This window comes from Balearica regulorum, chromosome 12, assembly GCF_011004875.1.
Source record: "Balearica regulorum gibbericeps isolate bBalReg1 chromosome 12, bBalReg1.pri, whole genome shotgun sequence".
Classification (NCBI taxonomy): domain Eukaryota; kingdom Metazoa; phylum Chordata; class Aves; order Gruiformes; family Gruidae; genus Balearica; species Balearica regulorum.
The window spans coordinates 8,450,340-8,476,136 of NC_046195.1; the positions used below are offsets into that span (position 1 = coordinate 8,450,340).

Below are 25,797 nucleotides of genomic sequence, written 5' to 3' on the forward strand. Positions count from 1 at the left end.
CCTCTTCATAATGTGATGATTACAGCTTTTTCTGAACAATTAAATTTGCGCAGACTGCTTCTCAAAACAGACATAAATTTGACAGTGCTGTGCAGTTTGCAACTGCACTTCTGAACTGAATAAATTTCAGTGGAATTTGTACTAGTTGCAGTTTGCTACCACCTTTCACCTACAGTATTACATTCCAAAAGCTATTTCCAAATTTTACTGAAACAGCAGCACTTCATTTACAGTGACAGAGCACTCATGGTTAAGTAGTACAATTCTGGCCTGTTGTGTTGTAACGTCAGATTAAATAATAAAAATTTTTGTACTACATTAAAACCAGGAGGGGATTCATATTCATTTCTGCTCTATCATTTGCAGTTACGGATAAATCAATTTTTAAATTAGAAAGACATTATTTTTTTAATTTATTATTAAATCAAAGGCAATTATTAGCCCACAGAGGTATGTTATGAGAGAGTAAAACTTTTACTATTGTTAAATGGAAATAGTCTGGTCTCAGTCTTAATAAAGAAGCAACGAAGTTAAGAACTATCACAGCCAGCTCAAGACTACCACAAGCAAAAGACATAACATAAAAGTGAGTTAAAAAGGTAAATTGTAGCAAAGAAAATTAGTATCTTAATATCTGTGGCTTTATATAACAATCTCTATTAAAACAAAAACCCCCAACCTACCACCACATCAGTGAGCATGAGAACAGCATCTCACATGACAAATAACCCCGCTCTTTTCTCCTATCAGATAACCTTGAGTATGTTTCAAAACACGATTTCAAAACAGATCTATGTGGCATTCTAATCACACAGACTAAATGCACTGTAAATTACTTGCCAACCTAGCTGATGTCTCCAGCAGATGAAAAATTCTGTTGCTTTAACACTGGCACAAAAAATACTTCCTTTCTCCCCGCAACAACTTCCTTTTTGGCCTAATACATATCACAAAACACTTTTATTCAGTGTACCAATTTGGATGATATAGAAGCAACATAAGAACTAACAACCTTGTACATACAGACTCCAATATACCCTGATCTATCAAACATTGGCATGCATATTTTCTGTATGATAAACCACTATTACAGGATTTACATACCTGTTTTCCTCATTAAATATAACAGAACGGCCCTTTCCACTAATCTTTGATGTAAATTTCTTGTATCCCACCAGCCAATATAAATCTTTCTAGCTTGCAATAATATAAAAAAAATATTTAGCAGGTCAAGCAGTTTCAACTGTACAAAACATGATTTTCACACACACTGCTGGGTATTCCAGATTAATAATAAAACAAATAATTAACATCATATGTGAGATCACAGCAGATCACTACTCATCTAACTCCCTGCAGAGACTGGTTATTCTTTCCTGATAGAGGATATATCAAACTCAACAACTAATCTTGGCCAGCAGGCATAGAGATAATGCTGGCTTCAAAAAATCATTAAGGGTACTAATACTAGTGAGATTTTAAAAAAACCAAACCACCTTCCAATTAAGCATGATAAACGTTTTACTTAAAAACAACAACAAAAATCACTTGAAGTAAAATCGGAAGAGCAGAACTGGTGCTTAGAGCAACAGTAATTAAGTTTCAGTTTTGAGCATCTTATTAAATTTACTATTAGATAGACTATGTCATGCAAGTAAATAAATGCTATTTATAACTATCTCTAAGCCACAGCAACCCAGTCACAGAGCCATTTCCCAGACTGTGTTATTGTTATGCCAAACAGACTACTCTTTCATTTCTTGTCAGTCATAATTACAGTTCCATAATTGAAATACAGTAAATTACCATGCAGTAACTTTGAAAGATGGTTCACTGAGGTTAAGCTGTCACTACAATTACTGTATACTAAAAAATAATAATTTAAATGTTCTACTTTTCTCTCAAAGAAAAAAAATCAGTTCAAGCAGCTCAGATGAGTCAAATATCTTCATGATGATGTAAAGAAACAGAAACAACATATTTAAGCAAAGCCAAACAATCTCAAGTAGAAGTCCTAGGCTGCATAAGCAAACCAGTGTATATAAACTCTTCTAAACACTGAAGAAAATTGCACATTTAAAAACAATCCTTTAAAAGAATACTCTTTATCAGAATTCAGTCATACAGTATCTATCCAGCGTCTTCCATATGTGCTTCTATTTTGCTCATAAAGGACATAAATCTTTGGAAACTTCTTCCAAGTTTCAAGCTTAGTTTTAATTCAGTTCTACATTATGTTTTCGGCCATGACCAGTAGGATAACTGCAACTCACCTAACACCAAGGAGGTGTGGATAAAATATATAAATTAGCATGGACATTTGTAAGCATAAAACTGGGTCTACAATTTTGACTTACAGTTGGTCAAGCACAATTTGCCTGTAGAAATTTTCTCAAATATTTGACAGAAATAAAATGAGGGAAGGGGATGCGGAAAAGACACAAATACCTGCCATTGTAAAAATAATGCTCAAAATTTTATGAGATCCTTTTAAAAAAACCCAAAACTTTCAATAAATTCCTAGCTGCTGTCTCTGCAAAGATAACTTCACAAAGGACATCTTTTGGAAAACCATAACAGATATGCACATCTGAAAACTGTTCCTATTCTCCCCCTCACAAAGACTTCCTGTTGATGCTAGAAGAGGCAATTCTTTCAGTTCTATTTTCCTCCTGACTGCTTCCAGACACTTGATCCCTGCTGTTTCCCTTGTGCTGGCACTCTGACTATTCAGAAAACAAAATAAACTCAATAAAGGAAAAGGACACAAAATAAAACAAAAAACCCCTAGTAGTAAGTAGTTGAAGGGACAAGGTGGGACAATGTAACCAGGGAACAGGATGTGACACAAAGAGCTGAAGGCAGGAACAGCGGGCTGCAGAGAACTGCAGAAAACTGCTAGAAGCTCCAAAACAGTAATTTCAACAGCATCACTGGCAAAGCACACTGGCACTCTTCAGGCTGTCCTCAAGGTTTCAGTGATTCCATTTAACACAAGACAAGCAAAAGGTCCTCTGTACTGTACTCTCACCTACTCTGTCACAAAGTTTGCAGTGAAGCAAACATAGCAAATAACTGCTTGAAGAAAGGACCACAACTTCACTTGTGACAATCAAAACATTATATTAGTGTATGAAATAAAACTTATCCTCAGCAGCTAATAATATCCTAGCCTGAATCTTTACCTATTTATTTTGCAAGAAAATAGTAGTATCTGAAAGCATACAACATCTGTGAGAAGTATGATTTTTCCCTGTAAAGATTAATTGTAATCACTTATTTCACCTCTGTTGCTTTCTCCAGGTTCTGTTGTAGACTGAGCAATTCTCTATTGTGTTGCTCTTTAAGTTTATCCATCTCCATGTCATGGCTAGATACTTCTTCTTTCAGTGCTCCTTTTAAAGCTGTAAGCTCTCTCTCTCTCTTTCTCAGAATCTCTTCTTGTTGATCTTTTGCTATTAATACTTCTTGCAGATCCAGCTTCATTTGCATCAGCTCCTAAAGAACAAAATTAAACCCAATTGCATGACAAATAGTTCCAATGGACATTCCGTTTGTGTTTCAGAGAAGGAAAGCATCTAAGTATCAGCTCTTCAAGTCCAATTTTGTTTTGTATGACTGACGTATTTTTTGCAGCTTTTATAGTAAGTTAAAAATTTACTAAACCCTAAGATTATTAGAAGTATAACACATAGCTGATGTTTTATATAACAGGTCAACATATGATGCTGCAAAACTATGAAAAGATTTTAATGGTGTATGTTATGCAGTCTGTAAAATAAGCAGGAGTCAAACTAAGGTTGCAATTTAACAACTCCCTCAGTCTTACCTTCTGTGGCAAAGAGGTAGATAAGAACAAAACCCTTTTTTCTACCCACACTGCAAGAGAAGTGAACTCAATGATAATTCCTTGTTGTCTTTTCTGCCGGAAAGAATAAAGTTGCTTCTGCAAGTGCTGAAATCAAAACAAGTGCTTCCCAGCTGAGTCCATGCCTTTACACCCTTCCTCCTCCCACCGTGTTCACCCTAGAAGTCATTTCCCCTTTCCAAATTGCTAGGAAGGAAATGGGTAGTCAGTGAATCTGAAGAATAAATACACACATGCATGTATACAAACAGAATAAAATAACAGCAACAATCAAAACCATATAGATTCAAGAATTACCTAATTCAGTATTTCTCAAGCTGTGAATAATTGCACTTTCAAAAAGAATGTAAGCTTCCCCTGCACTGAAGCAGGATCAGTATATCTAAACTATTCCTGACACACATATATTCTGTCCTTAAAAGCCTACAACGAAAGGGATTCTACTACCATCCCAGATAGCCATGTTCCATTGTTTAATTATCCATATCAATAGAAAATGTTTTCCAACATTTACTTTAAATGTCTGCAGCTAAGTCTCTCATTTCTTACTCTATCCCCACACAACATAGAAAAATTGACCACTATCTCCTTTCTAGCAACATCATATAAAATGTGCTACTGTCTCTTCCCTCATGCCTCCATTCAGATTAAAGTCCTTCTTCAGAGGTAATGTTTTTTCAGTACTATCACCATCATTCCAGATAGTCCCCTACTTATGTACAACTTTCAATTGCAGTACCTGAGATTTAAGACAGTAATTTAAGAGAGTAATCAAATCTCACCTACAAAAACCAAGGCAGTTCTACTCAGCATGTCTTGCATACAAAGATCTTTAACATTCCTGAGATCTACTGTCTATGCTTTTGCTCCCTATTTTGCATTTTAACATTTAGGTTCCACTTCGTAAGCTAGTTCTTTGCACTTGTATTAAGAGAAGTTACTTGTTTTGTAATACAAAGTATTAAGATAATTCTGAATTCTAATCTTCCTCTTGAACCATTATGCATTGATACTCTTACACACCCTTATAAACAAATTTAATAAGCAGTGTTCTCTATTTCATCATCAGGATATTACTATAACCAGGGCTATAGCCAATTCCTCTTTCATCCCAAGGTAGCAGAAAACCCAGAACTCTTTCGATCCTCTTCAGACTCTATCCCTTCTTTTCTCTCCCTGGACCCATCAATAAAGAGTCAACAACTTAGAGACTGCTTTGGTGAGTTCTTTTAACTTTGTTAGCTGAATCTCATCTAGCCTTGTTAATATATACACATTCTTTAAACTGATCTTCCCTGTTCTGACCCAAATCCTATGTAATTGTTAAAACTGACTGAGATCATTATCTGGATAACTTAGCTGTCCCCCACCCATTATGTTGTATGTATATTTGTTCTCCTGTTCTATAAAACAATGGTACTTATACTTTGTATTCCTTTTAGTGTTAATGTAGTTGTTATAACACGCTTTCTTAGGTCAGCTAATAATGGTATATTGTTTTGATTGACAGAATGGGAAAAGCTAAGGCATATATTTCTTCTACCTGTACCTTAGTTCCCACTTTTTATGCAATTCTTCTGATTATTTTTTTTTAACCTTCTTCTGGTACTTTATAACTAACCTCAATCAGAACCTCCTTCTCCCCTTCATCAGCATGCTTTGCGTTATCCAGTTCATCATGCATCTCAGAGAGCTGGTCTTGAAGATCTCTGATCTCAGTCTGGTGTTGTTCCTGCTCCATCTTCACTTGAAAAAGCCTGATCAGGAAAAATCAGACAGGATTTTTTCATTTGTACAAATACTAATTTGTTCTTTCAAGTACTAAAAAGATACGAGTATCTATTCCCATGTTCCCTACAAGGGAATGGGATATAATGAGGCAGAAAAATCAAATGTCGGAGGGATAAAAATGAGAACTCTTAAGTAGATATTTAAGTGGAAAGTTGTATTTTATTTTAAACCTTGTACTATATTCTTGACTAAAGCATTCAAGAGTTTCCATATTTTAAAGACTTGGACTATATGACCATGAAATATTAAAAGCAATTCACACTAAGAGGAAGACTATAAATTCAGAAATCTTTCTCTTCCTTCCAGATATTCTAAAAAAATGCCTCTTTTAAATGGTAGAAACATTTCCTACAATTACAAACATCACTCTGTCTGATTCCATGAACATATTCTGAAGATGCGGGTACTTTTAATCTAAAATTAAATATAAGAATAACTTTTCTAGAATTAACTCACTCCTCTAGGTTTTGCCTGAGTTCCTTCTCACTTTCTTCCAGCTGCTTTTTTAAGGCTTCTTTTTCACATATACTTTCATCAAGTTGCAACTGAAGATCTTTCAGGCTTGCTTGTGTAGCATCTCTCTCTTCTTTGGAATTTTGCTGATTCTGAATTTTGTACACCAAAAGTTAAGCAATAGACAAAGCATAAATTAATTTAAGGCTCTTTTTATTATATGAAAGAAGCCATTTCAAGACTTTAATATTTTTACTTGTATAAGTTTATTAATTTAGGAATATTAAAAGCTTGAAACTTTTATTAAAACACACAAAGCACTGCTTTTTTATTTTTATTAACAATGTGAGAAGTGAAGTCTCCGTAGTACTATCTAATCAGTTTCAAGTATATTGATTCTCATCACAGACTAAAAATGCAACCCAAAAGAATCCAAGCTGTTCTTCTCATGTCTTCAGGGCATGGCTGTACTTAACTACTTTGAATTCAGCACTGCAAAAATAATGCTGTAATTAATAAACAGCAGCTACATGAGGAATACAGTTTGTCTCTCACTCCATATCTGTCTCGCCACAGTCAACAGATTAACATTTACCTCTGCAGATACCTAAGAAATTTTATGTGCATGTGCCTAAACATTTCTATTCAGTGCTCCAAACTCCTTCTCAAATACTAAGAAGAAAGAGATTTCTTAAAAAGGGTAACTATGCTATGAGCAACTACACTTAAAAAGTCTTCTGTAAAAGCACAGGTATATATGGATTAAAAAGTATATGAAGCTGGTTGATCAGTTGTGACTTAGAAAAGTATATTTGAAACAGTCAAAAGCTTTATAACAACAAATTGCCATACCCTAATTTCTAAATCCAGTTTCTTCTCTAATTCTTCAACTTTTCTTTCAAGTTCTGCTTTTTGTTCCACCAATGCTTTTACTTCAGCCGAAGAATCAGAAACCTACAATTAAATAGAGATGTTTATTCCCACAAAGCCAAGATATTCTTTGACAATTGTTTTAAAAAAACCTAAAGTAAAGCTACAAGCAAAGCTAATAAAGTGTAGCATTAACTGCCTGAGCTCACCACAGACTTTTCATATGGGTCAAGCCATGTTAATATTTTCAAAGGAACCATGATTTGAGCTTCATAAAACTTGGTAATTGCTCAAGGCATGTTGCCAATAATACAGAAAATATACATACCTAAAGAAAAATTCAAATTAGGCAACTTATGAATTAAATCATGAGTACTTGGGGCCAAATATAACTGAGATATCACCAGTTACACCAAAAGGACATCAAAGGGATTCATGCTTATAGGTCAAGACAGATTTTCAAACACTGCTCTTCAGTAATTTCTTAAGATGTGTTTTATATTTTCATTTTAACTAATTATAGCCCAGGATAAAATAATCATCAAAAGTAAGCATTTAATCATTCTTATGTCATCACTGAAACAACTGGGCATTTCTTCACTTTGCTTTAGAACTGAAAAAAGAGTGCACCACATAGCAGGAAACAAAAAAATTTCAGTGGGCAGATTGTCAAATGTTATTATTGTAATATGGCTTTTAAACAATATCCTAGATTACTGCTTTTACAAATTAAATCACAAATTAAAATACTCTCTCCACTTAGATATCTATTTACATCACTATAATGAGAAGATGCTCCGCCATTATTTTTTATAGCTATGTATGTTAGCTTTTTCTTCGATCCAACAACCTTTTGATGTTCATGTTAAATTTGCATCTCTCCTTCTAAAATGTAGAAGCTCTCACGGTAGACTCCTACACATTCTTTTTTAATTGTTAACAAATAGATTTCCCATAAGTCACCTCAGTGCATGATTAAAATTAAGCTATACTACTGAGAGACTACAAGAATAGTGTAACTGAAGTCAGTGAGGGGATTCAAATTTTTAAAGCCCTGTTTGAACACTGTATCACTATGAAACAAGCCAAAACAACTTAAAAAACTGTTTACCTGTGTCTTTCCAGCAGCTCTTGACTTTAAAGTCTGAATTTTCTCAAAAACCAAGTTGACTTTCCTCTTTGTCGCATCGTCATTATCAGCACTTCTAAAACAGACAGTACAAGTAAGCAATGATATGATCAAAGCTACTGTTTTGTTAACATTAAAACAAATTCAGTGTCCAAACTATTGAAAATTACCCACCATTAAAAAAAACCAAACCAAACTTAACTGTGATTTCACTAAGCCCTTTAAAGAGAGGCTGTTAAAAAATTATATTCCAAATGATTTAATAAAAAAAAAAAAAAATCCCTGACCTCTTTAACTGCAACTCTCTTCTACAAAACTATAGCTGTGGAAAGACAGGTATTCAGCATGTATATTATTCAAACATACTGAAATTAGAAGCAATCAGTACTAGGTTTTTCAAGTCCTAACCATAAAATAGCACTTCAATACCTCTCAGAACCTGTTACATCAGGAATGCAAAGAATTTTAAGTGCATATTGTATATTTTAATTCATTTCTCCTTCCTTCATCTTTCAATAAGTTATCATTAAAAATACCAAGTGAAAGAGTTACAGGTGGACAAAGGATTAAATGCACAGCAACAAGAGAGCTTCTGTCAAACCTTAAGAGATAACACTTTTTTGCTCCTGTTTAAAAAATCCACAAGCTTTAACTCCCATGAGACATGATTTGTAATCTTCATGAACCTCAATATCACACAAAGTTTAACTCCAGAAGTATTTAAAAGACAAAACATTCTGATTCACAAATTTCAACTACATTTAATCAAATCCTGTACAATACCTTATGTAAGCCCTGATTGCCTGGGTATTTTGAGATCCTATAATGCCTTGAAGGACACAGCTGAGATAGAGAGTGATGAAACAAACATTTCATTTAGTTACAGCTTTGATTTTACAGTTTCACATTTTAAATGTAATAGAAAATACACACTGAGAAAATACAGTCTCCTCTCCAAAATTTAACTATGCTTACTAACCCTTCCTTAAGGTAATTGTAAAGTATCTGTTTAGCAGTCTCTTCATTCGTTTGCTGTGCAAGATTTTGCTGGCCTTTTAAGAGATCAGGAGTTGCCTAAAACGACAAGATAAAATGTCAAAAAATATAATTCTATAAGGATTGTAAATACAACCTGTACAATTGAAGTTCTCTATTCTATTATATTATGACAACATTCATGTACTGTGGACCTCAAGTTCACGAAGACCCACTGGAGTTTTGGCTTACTGCAAAAAGAAAGCATATTCCACACCAAATGAAAGAAAACATAATTTTGCATGGAGGTACATATATTTCAGCATTCTACTTTTATGCATTTACACTTAAGAATCATCATAACATAATTTACAATAATCTTCTTTGGCCCCACCATCTCCCTTCAACCATACAAAAATAAGCTGTTTTACAAACCACATTTTCTACACCTGCAACTACAGGAATAATTTTTGTATTTATACTTCTCCAGAACAATTATGCTATCCCATTTGGAAGTATTGTGTGATGGGAGTTTGTTCTAATGAAGAGCAGAAAAACATGCATTTAACAATGTGAGAGTTTTAGTATGCTTGAGTGCAAAACACAACTTAAAGCGTAAATTCAAAATTACCTGTATATTAGGGACAGGTGAAAATGTTTTTACAGCAATTTTCTTGGCTTCTGAATCAGGTGGAACTGTGATTCGGTTTGGCAACAACAAAGTAGAAGTTACTGTTCTAACTTCCTCTCTCTTATTCTGTCCTGGGAGCGTAGACGACCTAAACATCGAACTCTCAGTATCACCTCCATTTTGTCTATGGTATTGCAAAGAATTGAAATTGCTGTTCCAAGTATCTTTATCAGGCATTTGCAGTTTTCCAATACTTCGAGCAGAAATCTTCATCTCTGTGGAAGGTGACTTTTGATCTCTGGATAACCGCTTGTGAAGGCAAACTTTAGATGGTCTCAGCAAGTGCTCAGTTGACTTACCCAAGCTTTTACTGAATTCACCTAAATAACCTGAATTTACATCAAGCCCTAAGGACAAGGCACTATCAGCACTTCTTGATCTTTTACGATCATCTGGATGAATTCTATTCCTTTTTCCTGACCTACCTCTTCTATGAGGATCAACTTTCTTATCAAACTTTTCAATTAGCTGATCTACTCCTGGAAGTGAACCAGTGTCAATATCACGACCAGTTCCAGGCAAAAAAGGGATATATCTTCTGTTTTCATGACGATTAACATTGTCTGCATAGATGGCATACTCTTGGTCATCAAGTAAAAATCTGTATAAGGAATTTGCAGAAGTGGGAGTAGCTGATGAGGATGATGATCTTCGTGAGTTATCCAATACTGGCCCAGCTGAATCTTGTCTGCGGAAGGGAAGAACATCTGGTCTAGGTTTTCTAGTCTCTGAATAAGCAGTGGGACTAACACATGGGGATCCTCCTGCAGATGAAAATGATTCTGAAACACACACTTCGTTGGAGCTGATCATGCTACTGGGGCAATCCAACAGCTGCTTATTTTGGTCTTTGACTTCTACTGACCTGTTCAAATGTATCTTTTTTGAATTTGCTTTGGTTGGCTCTGCGAGATATGTATTTGTTTTCTGTAAGGAGACTACTTTAGATGAGGAAATCCAAGGCTTTGCTTCAGTTTTTTCATCTTCAAAAGATTTAGATTTACTACACACAGAAGATTGGTAATTATCCAAGTTCAAGTTATTTTTTTCAGGATCATAAGGCTGTAAAAGTTCAGGATGTCTTTGAAAGTTCAATAAATTGGAGGACTTCATTGTTCCATCTTTAAAATCTGATATTCCATTTTCCCCTTCATCCACTTTGGTTATCTTCAGGCTTTTAAGCATACAGGGTTGCATATGCTGTGTTCCAGGAAATTTTGTGTGTTCACTGTTTTTGTCCTCCAACTTAAAAGCAGTATTGGAGTCTGTGGCTGGCTTGCTTACAGTCTGAGAAATGACCTGCTGTTCTTTTCCAGGAGGAGGAGAATTTTCTGAAAAACATCCTTCTGTATTATTTAGTACTATGTAAGGATGTCCATCAATTCCTTGGACTCTAATACTGACACCATAAGACCCCGTCCTAGAATTTTGTGCATTTCTAGTTTTTTGAGTCTCTTCACTTGCAAGTTCAAGAGTGACTTCATAGTCCTGCTGCACATGCTTAAAACCAAAATATGGCTCCATGATTATCAGAGGATTATAGCTGAATAGAAGAAAAATTACAAAAATGTCAGTTTTAAATACTTTAGATTATTTCATTATTTACTTTATTCCACCATTCACTAGGACTATGAAGACTAACAGTAATACACAGAGAAATCAATATACAAGTCATACAAAGCCCAAAGTGAATGCATTGTATTACAAGCCAGATGTCTGACTGAGTCTGATCAATGTAATGTTATTTTATGACTGTAAATGTTAAGAAATAACAACAGTTAAGATTACCTACACTGAGTTGGTGCTAGTTGCTTTGGAATCAAACAACTTGAAATGTAAGCAAGTCTAATACAATTTTTTGAGGCAAAGCAGCTTTTATTCTGGGTATCTCCACTATGTTTACTGAAAGACTGTACCCTTCACAAATCAATGATAATTTTATAGCCAACAGTTAGTACCAGTCATATTAACATTTAAACATAAGCCCAGGAGAGCAAAACACAACCAGGCAGTTTTAGGTAACTAAAGCACTGCAAGAAAGGTCAATCTCCTCATGCCTTTGAGTTGCGCTTTTATGTACCTGGCTTTCAACATTTGTTTCTAAAGACATCTGAAAATAAACATTTTAATTTATTATATTATTGTCATCCATAAGAATTAACTTTCTTACATATTAATTTAACAATCCCCCAACTGTGGGCTTGCTCCAGAAAACTCCAGTTGCTATTTTAAAACAGATACTTTGATGAGCAACAGAAGTGGAAAAATACTGCTAGTATTTCCAAGCCTGATGATACCTTTTTCAGAAGCAATAGGAAGGCTAAATCCAGCCTGTATGTGCCTAAACTGTTTCAGGTCTAGAAAACAATAATTAAACCCTAGCTGCACTTTTAATGTTAAATGCCACCTGTAAGAGCTGGGTTTGTGGATAGTTTTACTTTACTATCTGTTGCATATTATGAGCCAGCTGTCTAGTGGCAGAGTCAATGCAGTGACAGTAGGAGCTGTGTCTATAAAAGAATGGAACACAAGACTGTCAAACTAACGCAAAACCTGGAGGGAATAAACTTTTGAACTGAGCTGGAAAGTTGAGTAATCACTGAAACCTGACAAAACCAAGATCACTAGACAATGGTGAATAATCATCAAGAGGAAACAGAAACAGGATGTCTCATGGAAAAATAAACCTCTGCAGCCAGTTTCACTCTCCTGTGTATCTCAGCATGAATCATCTCCCTCAGATATTTTAATCAACACAGAATTATCATTTTTTCCTGACAGTGAATTAAAAAGTTTGACTCAATATTCGTAGTACACCCAACTCTTCCTTGTAGCAAGACAGTTCCCCTCAAAATCCTCTTTCTAAAAACCAGCTCCAGCTCCTCCTCAACAGCAGGCTTGCTTCATCTGAAGAAATCTGCATATGTCTCTCTAAAGACAATGCTAGATATCTAAGAGATTATTTTAATGAAGAAAAGAAGCAGTCTCATTGTCAAAGTCTTCCTTAGATAGTAAAAAATTTGGTGAACTAGTTAAATTCACCATAATTAATTCAGGGGTTAAATCCACTTAGTAAAGAGAAGTAAATAGACACTATGAATTTGACCTCCATTCAAGACCTCCTGGAGTAGGAAAAGCAGCAGAACAAGAGAAAAGCAAAGATGAACAAGAGAAGGCTAAGAGAAGTAGAAAAATGAAGGAGCAAGAACAATGGAAGGAAACAGCACGGACCAATACACTTCATTATCTTGGGCCTCTGTTCTATGTATTTCTCCACACTTTTTTACCTTCTTTTCTGTATACTCATAACATCTCACATGAATTACACTGTTTCAATGTATAAGCTGAGACAAAAATGACCAAGTAAAAATAGCAGTAGCTGATTCTAATCACCCAGAGTCGATGAAGAGAACTCCATTGATTTAGCGGGTTTTTGACCAGGGCACTGAAATCAGCTTCTGAGCTGCACTAATGGTGGCTGAGAAAGCAAAGAAGGAAAAAGAGATAGCACTGTACAGAGCTGTAACTTAGAATATACGCTGTAAAGGAACCAGACCACACTAATCTGATGAATAGTTGCTGGAGGTAAGAAAGAAACCAGGCTTTCCAATCTGTTCTTTAAACTGTTGAGTGGGTCCAGCTACATTCATCACTATCTCAAAATTGTTCTTTGTTTCCTCAAGGCAACAAAAAGGAAGTATTTTTAAAAGTTCAAAAGTTGTTTTCAAATAAAGTAAACATTTTGAAGCTTTTATGCTTTCCATTTTTATATTACTGTTATATTATATGATGGTCTGAAGTTACTACTATGGGTATGCAATGAAATAATAAAAATTTAAATAATTTCAAGTTTTAGCAAAATAAAAATAATGAAACAAAGTTTCTCAGACTTCTAAATCAAATCTGCATGATTGTCTAGGGAAAAAGTGTTAATAAGACATGATCTTGTAACTGAAAATTACTAACAAAGAAACTTCAAACAGCCTATGAAAAAAAGCAACAAAATTATGTATTTTCTAAAGAGCAGGGAAATGTTTAAAATGTCTCAATTAATGTTTTTAGAATGACTCAGAACTCTAACTTTATAAAAAGATATCTAGTTTGCAAAATACAGTGTGCTGATACTACTTAGAGTAAGTTAAAATCACTCATGGCATATTTGCATGTGACCATGTAAGTGAAAAAAAACCCATGATTTATACATAGTTGGTAGCACACATCTGCAGTAGATGAATATGTGAATGTCTTTAAAAAGGCTCTCCACTTAGTGATTCTAGCAAGATTAGAAATGCCACCAATAAGTTTAGACAAATTACTTAGTATGAAAGTTTACACTACACTTCAAAGCTGTATGTGTTAGCAGACCTATGAAAAGAGTAAAGTTCATCTGAATTTGCCAATAGTGGTAACAATTAACAAACACAAGAAAAAGAGGTCAATAAGAACAAACCTAAAACTTAAAAAAAATTTATTCAAATCAATCAGCATAAAGAATAGATAAGCAGTAAATTACAGTATGTCAAATTCAGGGTGACTACAAAAATTGTGCTTTCTAACATGTTGCAAAGTTGCTAAAATATTAAATAACCAGGAAAACAAACAAACCAACCCACCAAAAAACCAAACCTCAAAACCAACCACAAAACCCCTGATGTATAGTGGAAACAGTATTTAGGTTAATAATGTACCTTAAATTAACCATTAATATATTTAATTTGTCTCTAAAAGTATACAGACATAAGTATATTTGTCTTCATGTGCATTATACTAATAAAACACTTGATTTTACTATACAAAAAGATAAAACCTTGTAGAAATCAAAGTGCTAAAGCAACAATTTTTAAATAAAATATTTTATCTTTCTGGAACTGTGAAAAAATTATATATATAAATCCCCATTACATCTACAAGAAAATAAGACAGCTGGCCCTACTGTTCAAATGTTTGAAGACTGTACTTAAAGTTCCTGTTTTAAAGGATGTCAAGCCACAGTGGATAATACTCCCATCAACTACATAATATCAAAAAAGTTATTTTACAATGCACAAACCCACCAGTTTTGTAATATTGTAAACATTTTTAAATTTAAAAAAGCATTGCTAGTTTTTCTCACACAGCCTTTCTGATGAAAACCTAAAACAATTAAATGATGTTAATTGTTTAATTACAGTTATGGTCATATTTCTACACACACATCGTACAGTCGTCATCTCAGGTTTTTGCAGGCTTACAGCAATAGATTAAGATGGGAGGTCTGAAGCTGTTTCTCTCCCATCTGTCTGCCTCACTCCTGTGATGGACGTCACCATGTCAAAAATTAGAACATCTGAACACTCTGATGGCTTAGTATACACCTCAGCCAAGAAAATTTGCAGAGTGGCATACTCAGGTAAAAGCAATCAGTCTTGTGTTCCATACTATTAACGATTGAAATTCTGACATCTGATACAGCAGAGAAGCCGACAGCTGGGGGCACTGACAGCTACAACTGTCCAGTTTTAATCTTCTTTAAGTCTGCTGAAGCCCTCAAATGTTATGACAGAACAGTTTGTTTACTCTTAAGCTTACAAAAAGAGGTAAGATATTTTAACAGTAGTTAGGAAGAGATTTTCCCTGTTTACAGGGCTCCTTGTTGTTTCCTTGTAGTTACTTATAAAAAATAGAAGCTTGCTTTTTTTTTTTTTTTTTTTAAATAGAGGATGATATAAATTCTAATTCCGGGTTTTCTGCCAGACTAATACTTTTAAATAATATAGTCTTGCTAGTAATTTTATTTGCTGTCTCAGAGGAGTTTAAAAATACAGTTTTCAGAAAACAGAAGCAACGATTCTGCATAAATTTGTAATTTAGGTAGAAGACTGTCATTCTATTATTTTATAAAATCAGTTCTTATCTCCTATTTGTGAAGCAAGTATTATCATAACAGCATATACAAACTAATCAGGACATAGGAAATAACTATTTCAATAAGTTTTTTCTTTTGAAAATATTCTACTTGCTAAAACAACAGATAATATAGTCAAGGACATACAGATATGGAGTATATTCACTGTATGCACCAGATAAGTTATTTTATTTGAAATTTCAGCAAAAGAGTAATTTTCAATCAAATCTCTCCTTGAAAACTGTTAAGAGCTGAAAGAAACTGACTTAATGAGTTTACCAGAAAACTCAGCCTGAGCCTGCAGGTCTAGGACTTTGTATCTACATAGGCCCTTCCTCACTCTGAAACCCCATGAAAACTATGTGTCATCCCTGTGTGGCCACACTCAGTTTTATCAGGCTACAGGATCAAGTTCTTTAAAAGGTTCAAAATACCTTGGCTTGAAAGAGGCCTACTTCACTTCAATGTTGTATGTTACCAACTGACTTAAAAAACGTAACACACTATCCCCAAAAGCAACAATTCTATCACTCTGGTATCTCAGCTTGTACAATCCTCCCTGTGCCTTTACTGAACCAGCAACCATCAGCCACACAACTTTTTGCTGATCTAGCAAAAAAATAATAGGTTTTCTATCAGATCAACGAGTAAGGTACCAGGAAATGATAGGATTGCCTATTTTGGCAGCAACATGGCCTTTGACTGCTTGAGGCAATCACAAAATTCCAAACTGAATTTGTGTTTTAACTCCATTTTCAGGGACAGAAACCTGGAAAAACTTCTGTGCACAAACAAAATCGGCACTCAAAGTTGTTCAGGCCTTTCAGTTTTGGGATTTCTTTTTAAAATAAGCCTTCATTAAGGTGTTTAAACACTCATTTTAAATACTGACCTCCAGTGACGAGAGAAGTCCCATATTTTGTCATTACTAAGAAGTGGTTTCATTTTTCTGAACAACTTATTTTTGCCAAAAATAGAAACTATGTCATTTTTGTTTATAAAGAGAACTTGTCAGCAGAGGTTCTCATGTCTGAAAATCCAATACTCTGCATGTTCTTCTGTAACAGTTTCTTCTTCAGTGGTGATACGATACTCTACAAAGAACCCCAGGAAAGGAATACTGAAGGTTTAACACATCAAAACCATTTTTTTAAAAATGCCTCCAAAACATTTCCTTCCACAGCTATTTTAAAACTAGCTACTAGAAGCTATGAGACCCACCTTACAAAAAAATAAAACTCCTGTAATTTGGAACCCCATTCTCCCTGCTAACATGAGCAGAAAAGACTGGCTTTCAGACATGGCTATTCCCTTCAGTGGCTCTGCAGCCTTCCTAACATTACAGCATCACTAAGGCATGAAATTGTGTCTACTCATCCATTTCAGTTCTTCTTTAGCCCAATCTACAAGACAGATTTATTAAAAAAAACACCTTCCCAATCCTGTTAAATGCCACACTCTGCATATGAAGCTTGCTCTTCTGTATCCTGCCCATACATGCTCATTATTAAGCATGCCTCTAACATATCTGCTATAAAGGCTCGTCACACTTTCTGCTCCCAGCATGCGAGCCAACTAGCTGCACTGGACAGACAGTGCTCCTGGGATATATAATGCAGGCAGAGATGGTGACCAGCATGTGGGGGGGAACACACTATCCCACCAGCGGATATGTTCCCTGGCCTCCTTAAAGAGCCACAGATCCATCACGGGTATTGCCTCATGTTACGTGCATGCTCCTTTTGCATACAACTAGTGAAGGAATATGGAAGAATAAAAAGGACCTGACTTTCCCTATGGGACTAGGACTGCTCCCTGGCTCTCTTGATGATAGAAAAACAGGAACTCCCTCATATTCCTTATCATAATCCTGAGACTCCTAAGACTGAATCAACTGAAGATAATTCATTAAAGCAAGATCAGGGTATACCACGCTATCCTCTCTTCAGAGGAGTGAACTTTTAGAATTCTGAATATTTCAAGCTATTAAAAGGCTAACATATCAAATTACATTTGGTTCCACGAAAGCTATTTCCAAATTTTCTTACCACAATTGTCACTGCCCATATTATTTTATCAGGGCCCTTTTTTTTTTTTTTTTTTAAGAAAAGAGGGATGTAACAGTTTATGGATGCACAGCAAAATGCCAAGAAGAAACTACAAAATTTGTCCTCCAACTTTACATAACATTGAGCTTGTTCTCCAAGCTAAATAATGAGTTCTCTGTGCAGCTGACTATTCAGAAGTACCAGCAATATCACACAAAGACAAAGTGGCTGTTAGGTCAATAATAAATGGCAGTGCTACAGAAAAAGGACAGGAAGCAACTCAAGGAGAGAAGAGGAAGGAAAATTTACATACTGTGAGGATAAAGAAAAGGAAGCAAGCAGGATAATTCATGGCAAGACCAAAACTGTAATGTTTTTACACTTGGTGGAACACAATCTCACAAAAATGCCTGGCAAGCACGAAGGGAAGCTTCATCACTGTCAATCCTACTTATAATCTGAGGCTTCTGCAAAAGGAAAATGGGCCTGGTTTGCTGTCCATTTTAATCTATATGGAAGATAGCTCTGGGGTAGCTGACTTGACTTGAGCTTACAGGAGAGCAGGAGGGAGAAAGGTGAAATTTTAAAGTTCTAGATATGGGACTTTAAAAGGGACAGTAAGACTCATTTAAGAGCAAACTGACAATATCTAGCAACATAAAGACATCTGCAACAACAAGCTCGCCATCTTTCCAGTAGATTCCTTACCCTCATTTAAGATTTTTTTCCTATTTGAGGTATACTTTTTGTCTATATAAAATTATGTTTGTATCATATCTATTATGTGAATAATCCTCACAATTATTAGAAGGAAAATTATTATAGTTATGGAACACAATTAAACTTCCACAGCAATTTCTTCTTGCCCCTGTACTGTCTGTAAACTGCCACTCCCTGTCTAGTGGTGAAAATTCAAAACTTTCAAAAGGCCTACAACAGAGGATTTCGTACAATACATCATGTCATAATTCAGCACATGCAGGTCTGCAGGCAGCAGTGGGGAAAAGAAAATTTCCCTGAGACAGACTTATTTTACTATTGGTCAGCTTTTCTGATGCCAGCATCAAAGAGGTACCTAAAATTTCTATACATTAAGAACTAGAAAACAGACCACTGAGTTTTTCCTACCTGTTGGAATGAAAGAAATGGTGGAAAATTCCATGCTCGGGGAAAAAAAAAAATCATGACATGCTGGGAACCTAAGCCATATGATATGTATTATTCAGAACTCCATATACCAGTGTTATACCACTAAGACTTATGCTTGTTATCATACAGACACAAGACCAAATCAAGATATCTCTTCAGCCTCCAAGACAGGGCTGACTGTTATTATAGGCAGAATTAATCTTACATATTTCATAAAAAGTAAGCTAGCAATTTTTATTCTTCCAAAACCACTACATATAAATGAACCGCAAAAGCTATTTCTAAACTTAATACCAGCTCCTGTCCACCGCCTTACATATAGTCCCTGCATGCATCTATATTATTAACCGGTGCAGTGCCAAGGAAAAGAACTAGGTTTTGACCTGTTGCATTCCATTATGGTCCCAGGACTGCATACACAACATTGCATTGTTACCTGCAATGAAATTCATACGCATTGCCAGTCCAAGGTGTGCATAGTGCCAATGTAGAGAAGTAAATGCTGGAGAACCACGCATCGACACTGCAAGTGCATCACTTGAGCCTCCCTTTGAAAGAAATAATTCCAGGCTCCACACCAGGACCCATGTAGGTCTGTGCCTTCCATAAATGCAACTTTTTTTTTCCTTTGACCAAGTTGTAATTAAATATGGTAGTCATATGGCTTTGGGTACATAATGAAATCCAGCCAGGAACACTGACCCATAGAGAAGTCTAGGGACAGAAGGAAGTGTGCCACCAGAGTAGTACATTTTAGTAGTGAGTATTTCAAAATTTCTGAATGGATTTAATTTCTATTCTGTGAAAAATATCATTCTCTGTTCTGATTTCAGACGCCAGCCTAGGGATGACAAGTTAGAATTTCCTGCAGGATGAAAATTCCAAATAACACTTTTCTTCCATAGCTGTTAGTGGAAGCAATGCTTAGATTAGTATGGATTACACACATTATTTTATCAATTTCTCCTGAAACACAGTATAGCAAAGTGGATGAGTCTTGGATTTGCTGCCTTAGGGATGAGGATTTCAGTTTCAGTTCTGCCCAAATATTAAACAACCTTATTCAAATGCTCAGCCAATAAACCAGAATATTAATAGCCACCCTTCAAGGACAGAAAGAGAACTGTATTTAATAAAGACTGTCAGCAGAAAGAACTATTACCACCAGTTAGAGCAAAAGATACTGTTCACTTGCTTACAGCTTGGTTCATAGTCCCTCTGGCTGAAAAATATTGTGTGTGAGGAAGTCTCAATGTCTCAAATGTAAAACGTCTTGTTAGTACTATGAAAGTATGTGACAGATCAGCCAAATGCTTGAGCTGTGTGACAACTAGCAGGTTTTGTTGGGTTTTTAAATTTTCTTTTTTTTTTTTTCTTTTCAAAAGGAAAATCTGCTTCAATGGCTATAAGTCAACAAAAAGACATTTTGGCAGATCCTCAGGTCTCAAACTGTCAAAGTTTGATTGAAGATAAGGACATAATATATATCCCATTTTCTTAACCTGCTATGTAGGAATTCATATAGTCAAAATTTTACAGGATTTATCCCCAGAAGAAATATGGCATGACCCATTAACCTTGATTACTGAGTGGAAATTAAAGCCTTAATTTTTGTTAATGATAAAAATATTAAGAAAACCCCAAATTTCTCGTATAATATTCTAAACTGTTACCACTGCAATATATATTTTGTATCATTATTAAAAAGCTCTTTTTCTTTATTGAAGTAATTAGTTTCCAGATTCTCCCAAATCATAAACAAAAGGGAATCAGAGACAAAAAGCACATTAAAGGTATACTCAATCAGAAGTCAACCTGTATCTGAAACACAGTTCCAAGAAACTAGTTCATGTCATCTGTCTTGACTAATCCCAGGTCCTGTATATTGTGGTACTAGTTAAATCACTGGAGGAAGATGGAGAGTTACATTTGTTTACTACAATTATGTTGGTACAAGGTTTATGTGGACATGAAAGCCTACATAAGTGTACTTATACCACTATACTGTTTCATCTCCCACACAGGCTCATGTACACCTGTACAAGCTCTTTTTTGCCACTAACATGGAACCGAATCTACTGGGCTTATCTACTTGCACTTTTAAGTATCCTGACACCACTGCAGTACAATTAACATTTATAAACTTTAAATACAAAAAGCAAACAAACAACAAAATCTTATAAATACTTATTTCAGAGTTAATTATATACATGTGATATGATCACACTCAATTCTTCCTCAATTTTACGACAAACTTGCAGAGGTTAAAAAAAAAGGTAATAAAGTCACCAGGGGGAAATTATTTTTCATATACTCTCTTCTAGTTTATCAAATTCTAAATGTTCATATCTGTTCAAGTATTGACAGAAACAACAGCTGAGTGACACAAGAATACTTACAGATCCTAAAAGCAGTTTGTGATTTCAAATACAATAGCTGGTTTGTATCCAAAGATCTGATATGATTACATTCACTCCACAAGAGATTCTATGTTGTTTCACTACATTTTCCACCAATTGTCAGTGTTAGAAGCTTTGTATATTGTTCCAAAGGAAATTATCTTAATACATCCCAATGATATCATTACTGTTTAAATAGAAGAGAGTATCCTGTTCATATTTTTAGATGCTCAGGCAACTTTGTTAAAAGAGTCCCTTAGAAAGCCCTTCTCACATAAATTGAAACAAAGTTAGGGCAACCTTTGTTAGAAAGGTTTGCCAATGCTTCAAGAACACAAACTTATTTATAATATTATCTACAGAAATTACAGTTACAGCAACACAACAGATGCAACCAGCATAGCCTTGATTATATAAGTATAGCTTATTCCTAAATAAAATTAAGGATGAGCTACATGAGTACAACTGCATGCAGAGACCACAGTCTCACCTATATGAACACGCACAAAAAAGGGTTAATCTCTATGGAGATGCAAGTATTTAAGTACAAAAACTACATGTAAAACAGACTATGGGAGTCATATTTACACAGCCAACATAAGCCCACAGCTTCACGTGTATTCAAACTGGTTATGGCTCCCATTGTTCTATTGTTAAAACTTTGTCTTAATTACATTGTATTCTTTAAACACTTGGCTTCACACCCATCTAGTTTCTTTCAACTAACTCAACCATGCATTTTAAAATTTAAATATGCAGTCAGAACTGCGGGTCCAGAGCCCAGCCACCACGAGATAACAAGATGGTATCATCACACTCAGTCTGAGAGATATTAACTGAGTAGAGGAGAGGCTAGATAACTCCACAGAGAAAAGGAGCTTCATAGTGTGCTGAACTGCTCCGCCAGGAGATGCACCACTTAAAAGGGCTTATGAAGCCTATGCAGCCAAATCTGCATGATGCAGACCCTGCTTGTACACTGAGCACAGGTTTAACCAGTTCCCACAAGCCACCACTCTTCTCACCTTCACACTGGAATAGCATAATTACTGGGGGGAAATGAGAGAGGTACGGCTGCGTCTTTATGAGCCTTGAAGTGTCTGTGGAATTAAAATGTAACATTACATGCCAATTGTTCTTGTAAATAAAGGCTGCTACTGCTGAACATTTGCTACCGGCATATAACAGCTAATGGCGTGCAAGTGACTATATGGAGGCATACTTCAAGCCATCGCCAGTTTCAACAAGGCCTAACAAAATATTTTGAGTTTAATTCACATCACTGAAAACATTTCCCCATCTCTATATACAAAGCTCAAGTTTTACCCACCACTTCTGTGGTTTATGTTGAAATTGATTGCAAATCATTACACACTTCTGAGTGCTTTTATGTACATAAAATACATCTTCCATTCTAATAAGCTTCAACAGTTCTTAGAGATATCTTTCGAATTAAAATATGGTTGAAACATTCCTAATGGCTGGTAATCACTTATAAGGCTTCTGCAAGTGTCTGTGAGAGTTTATGTATGCACACACAGAGAAATACATAAGTACATATGAATGTATAAGCATGGGCAGCCTAGCCAATAAGTTGAGTTTTTATAGTGTATTTATATAGTTTCCACATTGATATTTTAGCTATATTAAAATGGTGTTTGTAATGTACGTATAACTAAAGAATTCAGAACTCCCGCAAATGCCTGGAGTCAAACTCTTGTCATGCTCAGACTGCTGAGAGTCATGCAGCTATTTGAAGAGTAATGAATCCTAGCATGCCTGGGACCCTCACAAAAAGGGGCAGTTATGGTAATAATTGAGGCATCTTCAAGTCTTACCAAACTCCCTGATTTTTTTTTAAGTCAAAGTGCTTTCTGAGACATTTCTCCAATCACCTTTATTCCTCATTGCTCTTTATATTTACCAAAATCAAGTAGAATGTGAAAAGGTTATTATAGAATAATCACTTTAAATCTAATACTGTAAATCTGGTTAATGCATCTCAGAAATACAAAAGATGAATCAATGTGATTTAAAACAGAGTTCATTTGGCTAAAAATTTAGAGGCATTCATGGAAAAACTATACTATGTACTTCAAATGTTTGGCTATGGATTTTGTCATCCACTCTATTTCACATAAAACAGAAGGTTTTAAGCCTATGTTTGGATAAACTCCTTCAAGGAGGCTGCCAGCTCTGTTGGCAGAGATGGTACAAGGTCACAGCAAATACACTGAGCTCTAATCCCAAACAGTGGTGACTCCATGACTACCACTCCACTAAATCTTTAGCACGTGCATTCCTAACATGTTAATTTCTCAGGCATAAACATTAAATTTTCATACTTGGCTATACTGAAAAATACTACCATTTAGATTTAACTCCACTCAGAATCAATGCCAAAGCAGTTTCTGAAATGTGTTAATGTTTCCAGTTGAACATGCCTGAATAAACACTTCATGAAAAGTGAAGTACCTTCCCTCACACAATAACTTGGTAATGTAGCATTCTCAGTGGGAGGATTCTCCATTCTTTTGCCAAGTAAGGACAGAAATTATAAAACCAACCTGGTTTTGGGTTTTTACACATCCTACCAACACAGCATTCAAGATGTATTAAAAAACCCTGTAAACTGCCAAACCTAAGTTGAGGATGCATCAGGTCAGTATCATCTTCCTCAGTAGGCAGTTTGTTGAGACCTAGCAACAAAACTGGAGAAACTCTAACATCTTCACCTCATCTTGGCCACTCAAGACTCAGTTGTTAATCTCTATATTGTAAAGATATAGTTCTTTGTAAAGCCAGGCTCTGAATCATGTCACTGAACAGATCAGGTAGAAGATAACATCCTCCTACCCCTAAAAAGGATGAAGCAGGGTAGACAAAAGAAGAAACACAAATTTCTTAAGTCTCCTTTATCTGAATACATGGGAGTATGTAGCTCCATCATTTCTGCTGCCACTCAGAGTTGCATAGAAAGGGTGCAGAAGTGGGGAAAAATGGCTCATTATTTTAGTGTTCATTGCCATTTCTCAGAAATCTATTACATCAGTGATCTTGACCAGATTCTTGCTAGTTCCCCTCTATCAAAACAGGTAAACAATGTCATAGGCTGAACATTGTTTTGTGTAATCAGGCTCACGCACTTGATATTAACACACACATTTTCTGGATACCAACATAGTAAAAAGGCCAGATAATAATGACATTATCATCACCACTACAACTATGATTTCAAAAAGCACAAAATTGTAAAACAGCAGGCTGCAGAATGAAACTGTGCTGGTCTACTTTTGTTTAATTCCTGACATCAGCAGAATTGTTTGGCCTCAAAATACTTGAGTAGCTATTTTTAAATAATAACCTGCCCACTGTGGTCCAGACTGAATAAATTCCTTGCACATATGTTCATCTTGCATTGCTCCATGACAAAAGATTTAAAAATTCAGGTTTGAGGTCATGCCGTTTCACACATTTCAGATGACATTGCAAAGCCTAGACAAACCAGTTTCACCAATACTCCCAGAAAGGTCAACTTCCAATTACAGAAAGTAAACCAGAAGAAGGAACACCAATTCTCTTTTTCAGCTTTGTCATCCTTTTGTTGAGGTAAAATTCCTTACACAGGATACACCACAGACCATTTTTGCAGCAAATTAAATTCCACATCCCCCATATATACCCTGTCACGGGATACAGGGTGCATTCTTAGACATTTTACTAGTGACAGTGAGATCTAATAATGCAAATAACAGAAATTAAAATAAGCTTGTTTGCTCAGAGGCAATTCATGCAGCCTAAGCAGTCATCCCATTTATTAGATTTAAAAGCAAAACACAACTAATTCAGATACTGAATAAAAACAGTTGTGTGATACACCCACTGAGAAGACAGGCTCTTTGGAATATCACAGCAAATTCTGTAATCAATGAGGTTAACAATGAAAAGCCCTCTCTTTTCATTACTGTCATAACATTACTGACGTCTGCTAAAAAATAATCCTTTCTAGTGTACATTTGCACTAAAGTGGGACTTAGAAACAGTTAATGTAGTTGCAATTCCAGATGTATGTAAACCAACTAGAAATTCTTTCCCAATAATTAGTAACCTTCAACAACACCTCTAAATTGTAAATACGTATATATAAAAACATCAGTCCCTTTATAAGATACTTTGTTTGAAGCACTGGGGGTTTCTTTTGTTTAGCTCACATCAATTTTTCAAAAGACATATGTGAATATTAAACTGAAAACATCTTCTACTAATACAAATTACCTTCTCTTGTGTGAAATATTATATAAAATCCTAAGAGAATTTTTAATAAAAATTATAAATATTGCTTTGTAATTTTACTGTTTTCTGTTTAAAAAGTATAGCTGTCTCAAAAACAATAACATCCAATAAAAAGTAGAATAATTGCCTTTCATAACACGACAAACTTCTTCATCTCCTTTGTGAAACATGGTGCTTACTACATTGCTAATGTTACATTCCAATACTGTATGAAAAGTTTTCATTTCCACTTATAATCTTTTCCCAA

The 25,797-nt window shown here is 35.2% G+C and overlaps 1 protein-coding gene across 7 annotated transcripts in view; it reads right to left on the bottom strand.

Annotated features, from left to right (window-relative positions):
- CGNL1 (cingulin like 1) overlaps nt 1-25,797 on the bottom strand; it is an 83,294-nt gene that overhangs the window by 37,007 nt on the left and 20,490 nt on the right. For all 7 annotated transcript variants that reach the window (XM_075764036.1, XM_075764035.1, XM_075764034.1 and 4 more), the window contains exons 2-8: nt 9,718-11,320; nt 9,091-9,185; nt 8,094-8,187; nt 6,965-7,066; nt 6,116-6,264; nt 5,490-5,625; nt 3,286-3,498 (exon numbers count right to left, since the gene is read on the bottom strand). In XM_075764036.1, the coding sequence (XP_075620151.1) occupies nt 3,286-3,498; nt 5,490-5,625; nt 6,116-6,264; nt 6,965-7,066; nt 8,094-8,187; nt 9,091-9,185; nt 9,718-11,320 (2,392 nt within the window). The remainder of the gene's footprint in view (nt 1-3,285; nt 3,499-5,489; nt 5,626-6,115; nt 6,265-6,964; nt 7,067-8,093; nt 8,188-9,090; nt 9,186-9,717; nt 11,321-25,797) is intronic.